Source organism: Typopeltis vanoorti, chromosome 23 (genome assembly GCF_054136105.1).
Source record: "Typopeltis vanoorti isolate ZY-2024b chromosome 23, IOZ_Tvanoo_1.0, whole genome shotgun sequence".
Taxonomy (NCBI): Eukaryota; Metazoa; Arthropoda; class Arachnida; order Uropygi; family Thelyphonidae; genus Typopeltis; species Typopeltis vanoorti.
The window spans coordinates 31,408,961-31,424,379 of NC_143571.1; the positions used below are offsets into that span (position 1 = coordinate 31,408,961).

At 34.7% G+C, this 15,419-nt stretch overlaps 1 protein-coding gene across 3 annotated transcripts in view; it reads left to right on the plus strand.

Annotated features, from left to right (window-relative positions):
- Ubr1 (Ubr1 ubiquitin ligase) overlaps positions 1–15,419 on the plus strand; it is a 150,873-nt gene that overhangs the window by 115,111 nt on the left and 20,343 nt on the right. For all 3 annotated transcript variants that reach the window (XM_090412593.1, XM_090412591.1, XM_090412592.1), the window contains exon 9: positions 5,253–6,055. In XM_090412593.1, coding sequence (XP_090268719.1) covers positions 5,253–6,055 — 803 coding nt within the window. The remainder of the gene's footprint in view (positions 1–5,252; positions 6,056–15,419) is intronic.

Here is a 15,419-nt window from a genome sequence, read left to right on the forward strand (position 1 = left end):
GCATTTAACTTGTATTCCTTATTGAATCTACTATCCAAAGAAGCCATTCATTCATTGTGGTCAAACTGGTCAGTATTTTTTTATATGGTTACTATAATTTTGATGACTAATAAACTTATCCTTTTATCCTAAAGATTTGTATAAATGAAGAATCTGGTTGAGGCTCTTTTAAACAGGTCTCATCTTAAAGATAAATACATGTTTATTCATTATAACTGCTAAGGACTATGGCTAATTCTGTAATTGCATTTGCACCGTGCATTCTGCATGCTCTCACTACAGACTGGCAGCTACTAAATCATTCTTACCAGTTGCATAAATGACCAGTTTGTAGTTATGAGTCAGATTATGATACTGTGTGATTTGTTTATTTTCTGACATCTAAATTATACTATTTACATCAGGGGTCGCCAAACTTCTTTGACTGTCGACCCCTTCAAGAGTTTCTTGACTTTTTATTGACCCCCTCTATTTTACTATTACGTAATTATAATGGGACAAGCAAAAAAGACTTATGTGAGTTTTTAGATTGTTTATTTTATAGTTAGTGTTTATTGTATGTATAATATAGTATATATTATTATATTGGCTTAACATCAAAGGGATACGTTTTTGTTTTTGACATCCTTCTTAACATTACATATTTCATAGGAGGGATAAATAATATATAAAATATAAAATTTAATGTAGATAAAAAATAACAGTAATATAATCTTCCTTATATATATATATATATATATATATATATATGAAAATAACGCTTTTATTAACTTAGTATACATTCCTCAAGGGCTCACTTTAGTGAGTATGGGCATGGCAAACCCGAGGTACCTATACCGTTCCTTCTACCCACGTCCAGTACTTCACCCTTCATTCTGCCACACACCACAATTACTACACCATTTCTTCCCTCGTTAATCTTGATGGTAGATTGAGGGAGGAGGTGGAGATTGCAAAGGAACAATTTGGCTTCATGCCTGGTAGATCAACAACGTTACGACAGATGATGGAAAAATATCGAGAGAAACAAAGGGAGCTACATCTGGTATTTATTGATCTGGAGAAAGCATACGATAGAGTGCCAAGGCAAGAAGTCTGGAGGTGTCTGAGGGAGAAGAAGGTGCCGGAGAAATATGTCAGGTTGGTGCGGGAAATGTACAGAAATGTGAAGACAAGTGTTCGGACCTGTTTGGGACAGACAGAAAGTTTTCAAGTAACAGTTGGCTTGCATCAAGGGTCAGCATTAAGTCCGTTTCTGTTTAATATTGTGATGGAGGTGGTAACAGAGGAGGTGAGAGAAGATGCACCTTGGATGATGTTGTATGCAGATGACATCTTGCTGTGTGTATATTCAAGAGAAGAAGCGGAAACTGAACTGGAAAGATGGAGAAAAGTACTGGAAGAGAGAGGTATGAGACTGAGCAGAAGTAAGACAGAGTATATGTGTTGCGCAGTGGGCGGTGGCCAGGAGACGGAGCTGGAAGGAAATGTCATCAGGAAGGTGAGAGATTTTAGATACTTAGGTTCAACAGTGGAAGAAGATGGAGGAGCGGAGAAGGAAGTGGGATGCAGGATACAAGCAGGTTGGAGGAACTGGAGGGAGATGGCTGGAGTGTTATGCGATAAGAGGGTTCCGATCAATCTGAAAGGCAAAATTTATAGGACAGTAGTGAGGCCAGCTATGACATATGCTATAGAAACTGTGGCCCTGAGGAAAAGTAACATCAGCAGGATGGAAGTAGCAGAGATGAGAATGCTTAGGTGGATGTGCGGTGTGACCAGAAAGGATCATCTGAGAAATGACTGTCAGGGGAACAGTGAAAGTTATAAACTTAGGAGCGAAAATACAGGAGGCAAGGTTGAGATGGTTTGGTCATGTGATGAGGAGGGAGGACGAATATGTGGGAAGAAGGGTCATGCAGATGGATGTGCAAGGAAGGCAGAAGCGTGGGCGGCCAAAGAAGAGATGGAGGGAGCTGGTAGAAGAGGATTTGAAGATGAAGAACTTGGATGTGGTGACAGCCCAAGACAGGAAGGTGTGGAGGAGACTCATAACAAACAGTGACCCCACTTAAATGGGAGAAGCTGTAGAAGAAGAAGATTAACTTAGTATACAATTTACTAATGTTGTCAATGTGAAGGGTGTGCTTCATGACTCTTGACAAAATTAGCAATGTTGGGTTCAAAATTAATAAGTTTCAGCCTTAAATTGCCATGGAATTCTATATCTAGCTTATTTCTTTGTTTTGTGAAAATGGAATTAACATAGCTGAAACCAGATTCAACCATGTACGAGCTGGGAAATGCAGGCAAAAAGGGAAGTACTACTTCAGAAAGTTTTGGATATTTTTCTACAACATTTATATTCATCCAAAAGTAACTTAAAGTCCTGTTTTTAAAACGCGTTACCTTCAAGATCAACTGACAATTCAGTAAGTTTATCTTGTAAGTTACATTCGATATTTTCAATATCTGCAGAAAATGGCCTGATAACCCAATCTGGAATGTGCATGTTTTCAAAATCTGCAAAGCGCAATTTAAAATCATCGCTCAAATTTTGAAGATGTTTTGTGTATATTTCTAAGTCTTCATCTTTTACTTCCAATTGCCGTTGATTTGAAAAGTACTGAAAATCTTTTCGTAACAATGATGATTTAAATAAGGTTAATTTAGCTTGGAAGCCTAAAAGAATCGTCTGAGCTTGAATAATTGTGACATCTTTACTTTGTAGACAGGTCTGTACGTCATTAAATTTTGAAAATAAGTCTGCCAAGTAAAAAATATGATTCTTATTTCTCTTCAGTTCATCACTCAAAAACAAATTAACATCTGTAAGAAACTCTAGGGTTGAGTCAAACAACTCAACAAATCTTTGTAGACTTGCACCTCTAGACAACCATCTTACTTCAGTATGCAAGAGTAATTGGTTTGATACTGCATCATTTTTTTCACAAAGTTTGGCGAACAATCGCGATTTAAGAGGATGAGCTCTAATTTGATTAATAGATTTAATACACACTCTTAGAGTATCATGCAGTTCGTCACTGAGAGTTTTTGCCACCAAATGATTTCGGTTCAACACACAATGAATAGTACGTACACTTTGAACTTTATCTTTCAGAAAGTCAGCGAAACCTCGATAATGGCCCACCATTGCAGGTGCGCCATCTGTGGCTGTTATATTAGTAAATGGAATATCATACGTATTTAAATATTCCTCCAATCGCTGAAAAATTGTCAACCCTGTTTATCACTTTCAAGATATTTTGCAAATGAAAATTCGTCAATAATTTGATGTTTGGTTTTACTATAATATCTTATATAAGCCATAAGAATAGAAGAACTATCGAATATAGATTCATCAAGTTGGATGGAGAACTTACTGTTTTTGAGTTCTGATACTACAGTTTTTTCTACATCTTCAGCCATTTCACCAATACGTCTTTTCATGGTATTCGCACTCGATGGTAAGCATTTTAAAACGGGAACAGAATCTTTTTTTCATTATAGTTTCAATTACTTCTTTGATTGCAGGTATAACAATTTCCTCTGCAATTCTATATGGTTTTCTTTTTTTTTTTTTTTTGCTATATTAAAAAAATATTGCAGGAGGCTGTTAATCCTTGTTTATTGTCAGCTTCGGCAGGTGCTTTCATAAATGATTTTATAGTTGGTCGATGTGTGTATTTCTCTTTGAGTTCTTTAAAAAAGTCAAGATCTTTATCTTTCTTATCGAGATGGAGTCTTTGAAGATGATCTTTCATTTTTGCTGGTTTCATTGCATCGTTACTAAACGTTTTTTTGCAAAGAAGACACATAGGCCTCGTTTCGTTTCTTAATGAAGCAATAAACCCAAGTTTCAAATATTCTACCGAATATTGTCTGCATTTCTATTTAGAATCTGAAACTGCCATTGTGGTTACTAGGGTTGTGACAAAATAATTAAAATTGAAGTCAGTAAGCAAAAGTAATAAGTCTAAATAATATATACCTACTCACTATTTCTATATGATGTACAAAACTACCAGCCCTGCTCAACTCTTCAACATAGAGAAGTTTAGTTCGTGAATGAATAAGGATTGAATTATAATATGTATGCTGATGAATTTTAGAACATTAACGCATAATTGTATGTCGATTGCCAAAAATGAGACTGATACGTGTAAGTATAAGTAAATAAGCAACCACGCATGTTGCAATCTTGCTCCCCGCTCCGGGAACCACCGACATCCGTTTATTGGTAAATACGTCATTTTGGCCTACGTGATTGGCCTCCGTAATTATTTTCATGACTTTGCTCCGTCGTACAGGTCCTATTCATGTCACTGTTCCCACGATTCACTCTTAATTGCATTGTCATTCAGGATGGAGGTAATCCAAGTTAACCGTACCCGTACAATGATGTCTTATATTTTTCTATCGACACCTGAGCCTGAATCAACACCTAACAATGTTATATCGACCACTGGTTTACAATATTAAGAAGTCTGATCAAAAAGTATTGAAACTAAAGTTTTCTTTCAAATAGACACCTTTATTGTATGCTTTATTCTTACCATGCTGGAAAGCACCTTTTATATTCATCAACAATAATTGTCCTAATCGCAAGTCGTAAAAATGTGATCATATTTTTGCTGATCTAAATCAGCAAAAAGATGATCCTTGCTCATGTAGTAGCTTCTCAGTTGCACGGACTGAATTATCTTCGCAATGGCTACTTTGTGAGCAAGGAAGTTATCTCTTTGGAGAATTGTCTTCTTGTAATGGAGGGGTGTTGTACTATTCAATTGGAATACTGGGCTGAAAATAGAGTGGAAGTTGTCATTAAGTTTCTGTTCATTGAATGTTTACTTTAGGTATATGACATTACTACCTCTTCAGGTATCTGCTATAAATTCTCTAAACTCACTTCAGTCATTAATTCTTCACTTTTAGCAGTTTGCTTTTATATTAAACATTTTTGTACCATAAGTTGAAGTACACATTTCCCACATCCAAATCCAACACATGATCATAGCACTGTTTTTCATTGCTGACTGAGAGTGATGGAGCAATATAGTTAAAACAACATTTCATGTGTAATTTGTCTGTATACATTACACCATGGTAGCATAGTTTATTAAATTAAAGTCTAGGTTGATATTTTATGATCAGATTTCATTTCACAGTATTATATATTTTCACTATTTAAGAATTTTCACTTGTATTACTTGATCTGTTTAAAATTTCTAAATGAGTGAATTTTCTTTCAGGTAGGACTAAATGTCCATCCTCATACATCTGATGTAAGAGTGCCATTAATGTCATGGTGGTCTTGCAGTTATTCAATCCATGCAATTGAGTGGCTACTTCGTGAGCAAGGAAGACCTCTCTTTGGAGAATTATCTTCTCGTAATTCTCATTGCTTGGAGGCAATTATTCGATTTGCTGGAACTAGTATGTATGTGTTTAATCAGGAAGCAGTCTGTACTCAGTGCATAAGAATGCTTAGATTCCTTTTACTTGGTGAACACTATCTCTCAAGTCCACAGTGCTGTCTAGAATTGGATGCCTTTGCACTGCTAGTTTTTCTTAGCTTGTCCATGCCAGTTCTGTTCTCCCCAGAAGGTAAAAAATTATCTGTGCCTTTTGCCCTTGGAAATGTAGTTGACTCTCATATCTTGCACTTGATATTTATATTTCATTTAGTGCAGCTACTGTTAACATATTATTGTGAAGATGATACTATGGAAACTGATGTGACAGAAGATTGTTCTGAAGATAGTGAAGCAGTAATTGCAGCTCACTTTTACAGAGAAGTAATCTGTGCTGCTGGTTTCAGTCAAGATAAACCCATGCCATCTGGTACCTCACTAGTACATTGTATCAAATTTGGTTCTCTTCCTTTTCTCCGTTGTTGTGCAATATTTTTCCACTTTATTACTGATGTTGGACCTCCTCAGAAACTTCAAGAGAATATGGATAATGAATTTGAAGATCTTTGTAAATATCTTGGCTTCCCATTTCAGATTAGTAACTTGTTGAATTCATCATCACTTAAGCAACTTGCTTTAAGGTAAGAATGAAAAAAAAAAAAAGTTTATTGAATATGTTTATATAATTTACTTGTTTCACTCCATATTTGATTATTTTCATCTTGCTATCATGTTAAAATATGTGAATTTTAAAAATACAGAATTTTTATTATTTTTTTTTCGCATTTATTTCTCATAGATGCATTTCTCTCTCACTTATCTGATTTTCAGTTAATGAGTCTTTTATGGATAGCATATCAACACTATGCATTATTATATTCAGTTAACTTAACTGACCTTAGCTGATCAGTTAAGACCAGCAAATCAATTTCCCAATGTAACAGAATAATTGAGAGATATATGTATCAATACTGTATTTGTTTTTATAACAATTTCATTTACAAAAGGTTGTAAACATGTAGCATGCTAGTACATTGATAGAATAAAATGTAGATCTGGAAAAACACTGCTCCAGTGACCACAAATGGTACTCATTTCAAGCCACTTCAAGGCTCCAATAAGCAGGTGGTAGTCTCATACCAGGTGATGAAAATATAGTACTTTCACAATGTTAAATTCAAGTCCACATTTAGACAACCAGGAGAGTGACATGGATATGGAAAATCTGTTTGAGTATAAAGCATATCTCGATGCTAGAATATCAGTGCACCAAAAGGAATTTTCACTGATTTATTCACTTTAATACAAAATATTTTTTTTTATAAATGTTCATTAATTCAAAAAGTTCAACTTGCTGGCCTTGGTTGACTGAGAGGTTAGCACATCTGCTTTCCAACCAACAGGCCGCAAGTTCAGATCCTATTATGGGCATGGTTGTTTGTGATTGTCTTTAGGTGAGAGATGAATTTCATCACCCAGGCTTGAAAAATTCTATTTTGATTTAAGAGTTTCTGAATTATGTAAAAAATATTTAAATAAAAAAAAAACAATAGATAAAAAACTTTGCCTACCCACATACAAATGTACTATAGATTTACAAAAACCTTTCATGTGTGGGGGGGTACACAAAAAAAAATAATGATAATAAAAGTATTAACTAACTGAGCTTTTGAATATGTAAAAATCACTTGGTAACATGCATATGGCTTAATTCTTTCCTTCCAGAAGATAAGAACTAAGTTCAAGTCTGGAATTGAAAACTGCATAAGAGTTTGGATTACTTAATTCCAATGCCTTTGCTTTGATTGTGATTTCTGTTTATCTGTTTCTACATAGACTATTCTCTTTCTAGCATTTATTGTTACAATTTATTAGTATACAAAATATTTCATAGAGTAGTTGGGACCTCAAATAATGTTTGCATTTGGTCTCCTCATAATTATAACATTTGGTACTAGAATATCATTTACTTTTGCTCTTTCTTCCCCCTCCTCTCATTCTGACACACACACTCCACTTCCTTTCTTTTTATTTCAAATAAAACTGCATAATTCTATTCTATATAATTCATCTGTTAGTTTTGATCCACATTATTTGAATGTTTGTAAGGTGAAGACTGTTTGGGGATATAAAATGCAAGTTTTTTATTTTATTTTATTTTATTATTATTTTTTTAACTGTGACTATAACTAATAGATAATTTTGTGATACAGATAAAAAGCCTAAGGCATCCACTGACGAACCAAAATCATAATATGGTGAATCATGTTTCATTGGTTAGTATAAAAGTTGAGTGATTAAGGAATGTGGACCTCATGATGTATGTCGTGCTTTAATATGCTATCATTTGATAGCACAAAACCTAACAAAGTATGTCATTTTAATTTCAATTGTTTTGAAAATAAAAACAAACCATGGAATGAAATGTAAATTCATGCTCAGGAAGATACTTTTTCTATCCCAATTCCATCAAAATAGTTCTAGCATTATATAAAGCAGCTTACTATCTTCTTCTGTTGCATCAGTCTTTGACTGGTAGCTCAGCAGCATTTCCTTCCATTCTTCTCTTCTGTTTGCTTTCCTCTTTATTTTGTAGTATGTTTTTAGTCTAGTGCTTTGTTTTATTTGATCAAAGTATCTTTTCCTTGGTCTTTTTCCTTTGATTTTGCTTTCCATTATTCTTCTCGTCAGACTTTCATGTTGTACGATATGTCCAATCCATCTGTCTCTTCTTGTTATTAATATCTTTATCAGTGTTCTGGGTTCATTTACTTCCTCAAACACTTCATTAGATTTTTTGTCTGTCCATTTTATCTTTTGCATTCGTCTCCAACACCACATTTCAAATGCCTCCAGTTTTCTAATATCTCCTGTTCCCATTGTCCATACATAAGTTTTTTCCTTAGTTGTAGACTTGAGTTTCCTTTTTAAATACCTTTTGCATTTTATTGAATTGGTTTTTTTTGCTATGCCTATCTTTGTCTTTTTTTGATCTTCCTTCCTCTTTTATTGTACTGCCTAGGTATTTGTAATTCTTTACTTGTTTTATCTCTTTCCCATTTAATTTAATTTTCTTTATGATCTTTGGTTTCTTGCTTGCCAGTAGGATTTTGGTTTTTTCAACATTTATTTTCATGTAGTATTCGTTAAATATTTAATTTGTTGCTTTGATTAACTTTTTTAATCTTCTTCTTCTGCTGTTTGCTATGAATGCGATATCATCTGCAAATCTGAGGCAAAATATCTCCTCTCCACCATCTTTATATCACTGCTTATCTTTTCTTTAACTTCTCTGATGGCATTTTCAATATATATGTTGAAGAGCAAGGATGATAATATGCACCCTTATCTTACTCCACATCTAATATGTATGGTTTCTTATTATTTGTTCTTATGTATCCCATTTGTCTTACATATATATATTTGATCACTCTTCTATCATTATGGTCAATATGACTTTTCTTCATAATATTCCACATCATCTTCCAATTAACTTTGTCAAATACTTTTTCTAAATCCATGAAGCATATATTTGTTTTTGGTTCAGTTCCATTCTTTTTTCGATTATAGTTCTCAGGCTTAGTATTGCTTCTCTTGTTCCCTTTCCTTTCCTGAATCCATATTGGTCTTCCTCTTGTTGTGAATCTATTCTTCTATATATTCGGTTTTGTATTATTATTAATAGGATTTTGCTAATGTGAGTAATTAGGGCTATTGTTCTGTGTTGGTTACATTGGAGAGCGTTCGCTTTCTTGGGGATTGGTATTGTCAGGGATTTTGTGAAGTCTTCTGGGAGATCTCCATTTTCATATATTTTAGCTATTAGTTCAAATATGTCATTTGTTTCCTCATCCACATTTTGGAGGGCTTCACTTGGGATGTTATCGATTCCTGAGCTTTTCTTCTGGCTTAAGTCTTGAAGTGCTTTTTCAAACTCTTCTTTTATTATTATTGATTGTCCACTAGTGTCTTCAACTTCTGTATCATTTTCTTCCTGATGTTCTTCTCCTTGATATAGGTGCTCAAGATATTTTTTCCATTCTTGTAATATTTCTTCAGAATAAATAATTAGGTTACCATTCTCATCTATTAAGGCATTACTATGTGTGGCCTTTTTCAGTTTGTTGCTGATTTTTGTTATTTGGTTGTAAGCTGTTTCTAGATTTCCTTTATTAAACAGTTCTGTTTTCTTACATTCTTTATGGAGGTATTCTTCTTTTGCATATTCTTGTTATCAGATTTTTTAATTTCTTGTATTTTTCTTTGTGTTCTACTTTTTCTGTATTCTTGTATAGCCTCCTTTCCTCCATTAAATCTAATATTTCTTCATTTATTCATGGTTTTCTTATATTTTGCTTTTCTCTTCCTAGTATTTTGTTACTAGCTTTTAGGAGATTATCTTTTATTTGATTCCACTTATCATTATTGTTTGTATTTTCCTTTGCATTTTCTTGTGTTTTTTTTTGGTGGTTATCTGAAATTGTCTTTTGATGTTTTCATTTTTTAGTTTCATTATGTTGATCTTTGTGTGTTGTTGTTGTTTTTTTTTGGTTGCTTTTTGAATTTCAATTGTGTTTTCATTAATACAAGGTTGTGGTCACTATCGACATCTGCTCCTGGGAAGGCTTTACTAAATTTGACTTAGTTTTTAAATCTTGCTTTAACCATTATATAATCAATTTGGTATCTATTTGTGTCTCCGGGCATCTTCCAGGTGTATCTTCTTCTTTTGTGTGTTTGGAATTATTAATTCCTTCTATTTGCAGAAATCTACTAGATGTTGTCCTCTGTCGTTTATTTGTCCTAAGCCAAATTTTCCTACAGTATTATCCTCCTTTCCTTCTCCTACAATTGCGTTCCAATCTCCCATTATTATTGTGTTGTCTCTTTGTTTGAATGTGTTCCATATATCTTCAATTTGCTCATACATTTCAGCTATTTCTTTATCTTTGTCCAGTTGTAGGCATATAGACCATTATAATGTTCAGGTTTACTGGTTCAGATTGGATGCTAATTGCCATGATTCTGTCACTGTGTTTAATTGTAGTGGTTACTTTTTTGCCTAAGTGTTTCTTGAGTATTATTGCTACCCCTGCTTTTCCTGAGAATATTATCCTGTAGTCGTCACTCCAGAAATCACCTTTGATCTTGCCATCTTGTTTCACTTATTCTCACTATGTCTATATTAAACCTCTTCATTTCCTTTTTAATGTTTTCAAGTTTTCCTATTTCCAATAGGGTTTTTACATTCCATGTTCCTATGTTTGTATAATTTTTCTGCTTCTTTCTGTCTGTATCAGGGTTTCGCTGGTTTACGACCTGAGAAGCCTGATTTCTTCCCCTGCTGGGCATGACTCCTCTCATGGAGGCCATCACCAATCTCATTTTGATTGTTTCTAGTTTCCATGCTGCTTTTTCTAGGGATATTAATGTGGTAGTTTCCCCTTGCTTTTCACATCGCAGTGTTACAACCCTTAGTCCTATAAATTTGTCTGGCTTGTAAGTTTCTGGTTATGAGCCTTTCTAACATCAATTGTCTTCAGCCTCAGGCCAGTACTGGTAGTTGCTGCTGCCACTACCAGGGTTTGTATCGGTGTTTCCCTCTCCTTGGTATCCCTCTTAGTCTGGCTCCTACCCCACGAAGACCTGTTCAGCTTGGGTGGCCCTTCTGGTAGTTTCACTACCTCGAGGTTGTCGAAGCATGGTAGCTCCACCATCACGTCAAGGTGGAGATACCTTTGGGGGAAATAAGTCCTCCCCCCCCCCAGCCTACTATAAGTTTTAATTTAGTATTATTTCTTGACATGCACCTTCAAAGAGTAATATCTCAAATAGAAAATTTCAAGTGCAGAAAAAGCAGAAGGTTGGCTGTCATATGAAAAACAGCTTCTTTGTTATTTTTATTAGTTGTATTGTTGCAGAAGAAATTGAGTCCAGAAGGAAAGATCCCATATATGCAGAGGAGTAGCTAGGGAGTGGCAGAGGGGACAGTCTGCCCTGGGCAGCACTTTGAACTTTTTTGAACTTTTGCAGTTAATTCTAAAATACAGTCTCGAGAACTCATTTCCAATTATTGTAATACTGCTGCAAATTTTCCTCACAATTGCTGTAGATGTTGCTAGTTGTGAGAGAAGTTTTTTCTAAATAAAATAGATTAAGAATTACCGGCGAAGTCTATTTCATAATGATGAAATAGACTTTGCCAGTGTCATCGATTCTGCGAACATAAAAGCAAAAAATTAACATTTTAGAATGTTGAAATTAAAGTTTTACTTCAAAAATAAACAGTGTTTTAATTTATTTCCCTATATGTTGTTTTGACTTTTTGTAGTACTTTTGGTGTGTGTTGAGAGGGATGGCAAAAGCTCTAGCTACACCACTGCGTATATGAGGATTAGTCAACAATAGATTGTCTAACTTCTCATGTGTGGAATCATCATAAAAAAAAAAGCCAATTAGCTGCTTCTAGATTACTAACCACCTGCTTTCCCAGTGCCTGATATACCAATAATTGTCCAGACACCCCTGTTATTTGAAGTTATGGAACATTCCAGTTTGTTAGCATATAGTAGTGTAATATTACCTCCTCTTTTAATTACTATTTCATTTATTATAAACCTTCGAACTGTGCCTCTATGTTCTTTTCCTTAACAGTTGTAACACCGAGTTTGTAGTCGTTGCTTGAGCTAGTTCAATCTCTCTTAATCCTCTCTGGCTACAATTTAATTCCCTCCCTTCTCAAGGTCGTAAGTATGATTTTTTTTGCGTGTACATAGTCTAGACTTAGGAAGTGCTTCGGGCTGGAACCAATTCCTTTGACTAACTTACTGACTTTCTTTTGCACTGATCTTTAAAAATTTATTTGTTTTTTTGACTGCGCCATTAAAGATCACATAGAGGAATTGTATGCAAGAGAAATGTCCAGCTCAGCACGGAAATATCTCTAAATTTAATTCTAATTCAAGCAACTTTTAAACCTAAAATCAGTCAGTTGTGGCTATTCTACCTTCAGGAGACGGGTTCTATGTTTTATGAGATAGTGCATTGGCAAGTCAGAATCAAGCAAGCTATTAACAAACAAAACAGTCTATTCATTCTAAGTTAAGGCAATTACAAGGATTAAATCTACAAATATCAAAATGTCTGTCTCTGATTAACTCAGCTAAATAACATTGGAGACAAAAGCACGTGCCTGGATCTCCACTCGATTAGATTAGCATTTCATGCTTAAGCTTAATTACAAGGACAATATATATATATATTCACAACAATCAGACACGTAGATAGACCTTTTTACACATTCTAACTTGATTTAACTCGGACAACAAAAAAAAAAAAAAAAACGAATTAGGCATAAATAAACTTGACAATCGATTTCCCTTTCATCACATGACATTAGCAAATTTCTTTGAACTCTGTAAACAGTTTGTTCACAATAAATAATAAGAGTGGCTTTCCTACTTCACAAAAATGTTCCTTACACTAACTAACTATGGGATCAGCATTCTTAGCCTTAATTTTCACAATCTAGGAAAGTTCTACAAATTCTTAGTTGTAACCTTGTCAGCTAGTTCAGTACACTCGATCCTAGAAATCGATGAACACGTTCTTCTTCCTTCAGGTGAAAACCACACTTGGGCACTAGTTCACAGCAACGATGATACAGCATACCTGGAGATCATCAAGAAACTTTGCGGTGGGACTTCTGGAATAGACCGTCACTGCTTTTATGAACCTCCTATCATCGTCGGACTTCTGCTGGTGGGACGTGACTCTCTCATCCTTGGAATGGCTGGACACAGGTACCTCTTCGAAGCAAGACCAGAAGCGAGAGCGAGGAACAGAGCCTTTTGGCCCTTCGATTTCACCTTTTTTATCCTCTTCTCCCGATCTTGGAATGGCCTCAGATTAAACCACCCAGATATTCTTGGAGGGGTTTTCTCCACCACCCTGCTGTCGCTGAGTTCTGGCAGGAAAACCTGTAGCCCGTTGAACTTCGTAATTTTCTCTAGTCTCAGGTCTATATGTCTAATCCTGTCTGAGCTATTTCTTTGTTTGTACAATTTCAGTGGTTCTTAAACACTTTAACAACAATTTTACTCTAATATTTTACCAGATTCAATATAGCAAAAAATTGAGGTAAATGTTAATTCAATTACAAGTATTTTGTATAATTTGTTATTTCCAAATAATATCGGTATAGAAAAATTTTGTTCTAATTTTTCTTCATACAAGATTTTACAGTAGGAAGCAGTATTTCATCGTAGCAGTTGAATACAGTATGGCAACATGATGTGAACTCAGTCACTTCTAGAGAAGTGTCATCATGGGCTGTCACATTGGTGGCATGTCCATACGTGTTGTTGCCACTTAACTTGGAATATCCAAAATCAATGGTTGATGATGTGGTCAACAAATGGAGACATTCTGGCTTCACTAGTGCAGGAAAACATCCAGGGCAGCCACTAGAAATGACTGACAGGGAGAGGTGATTGTAAAAATGGGTGGCATGCAAAAACTGGCCACAATTGCCACAGACCATCTGTGATTAGTTCCAGAATGCCAGTAACACCATAGTGAGCACTAATACTGTACGAAAAGAACTCCATTTACTTGGTTTTCACAGAAGAGCAGCGGCATACAAGCTGAATATCACAACAACGAACAAAATGGCTCATCTGGCCTGGTGCAAAGAGCATGTGAACTGGATAATTGACCATTGGATAAACAATACTCTATAGCAGCGTTTCTCAACCTTTTTGCCCTTGCGGAACCCTTGAAATAATATCCATGTTGTAGGGAACCCCTACATAATAATTATTATATATCATTACTAGTATCTTTCTTTATTATTTATGAATTTAAAGATCATAAGGAAAACAAATAAGTGCTATAATAACTTTATCATTTATTTGTAATTTTCAAAATAATAAGATAAATCAAAGTAAAATGTCATGTAAACAAAAATATGTGCCAAAGAATTGTTATTTTTGAAACAAATATGAATAATAAAGTTTAATTTTCTAATGTGAAACCTGTGCTTGTCTTTTGGTACACAAATACTTAATTCGGGGTCGGTTTTTAGATAAACACGGATTTCATCTTCAACAGAAAGGAGACGATTTCTGTCTTTGCTCTTAATACTTGTCAAACAAGAAAAAGCTTGCTCACACATGTAAGACATTGAAAACTGCAGCAATATATTTATTGCTTTCCTATGAATAGTATGATACTCTTCTTTAATAGAAATCCAGAACTTGTCCAGGAATGGGTCAGTAAATCTTATCTCGAATGTATGATCAGATTGCATCCCACAAAGTTCTTCCTCTTCTCTTAAAGTCAAGTTCTCAGGATGAGCAGAAGATTCTGAGTATGGATCTCTCACTCAATCATGTATTTGTGTTGGAAGGGATGGAAAATAATGTTCAATTTTTATCATCAGTTCTTCCAGGTGGGTTACAATAAGACTTGAAATTTGATGATATCCATCTTTACTTTTATGCCCCACCAGTAATTGAAACATATCAAGATTCCCTTTTGCAACATGATTTTTCCAAAGATTCAGCCTTCTTTTAAATCCAAGAATCTTGTCACTTGAAGTTAATATTTTCTCCAGGACCTGCAGTGACTTGTTCAGCATATTAATGTAATGAAAAATGTCGGCTAAATAGGCTAGCATCTGCACCCTCTTTTGATCTTCAAAACACTTCGCAAAATCTTGTTTACCGTTTTCTTGAAAATATCTTTGCAGTTCATCTTTTAGCTCAAACATCCTATTTAGAACTTTTCCTCTACTTAGCGACTGGATTTCTGTATAGAGCAAAATATTTGTATGCTCTTTGTCCAGGTTTTCACACAGATTTTTAAACATTCTGGAGTGAACTTTAATGAAGTTAACCATTTTTGTGGCATGATCAAAAACGTTTTTTTTTCAGTTCATCTCCAAGAGATTTTCACATAACACTTCTCTATGAATAAAACAGTGTGTTGAGACAACATCATCAT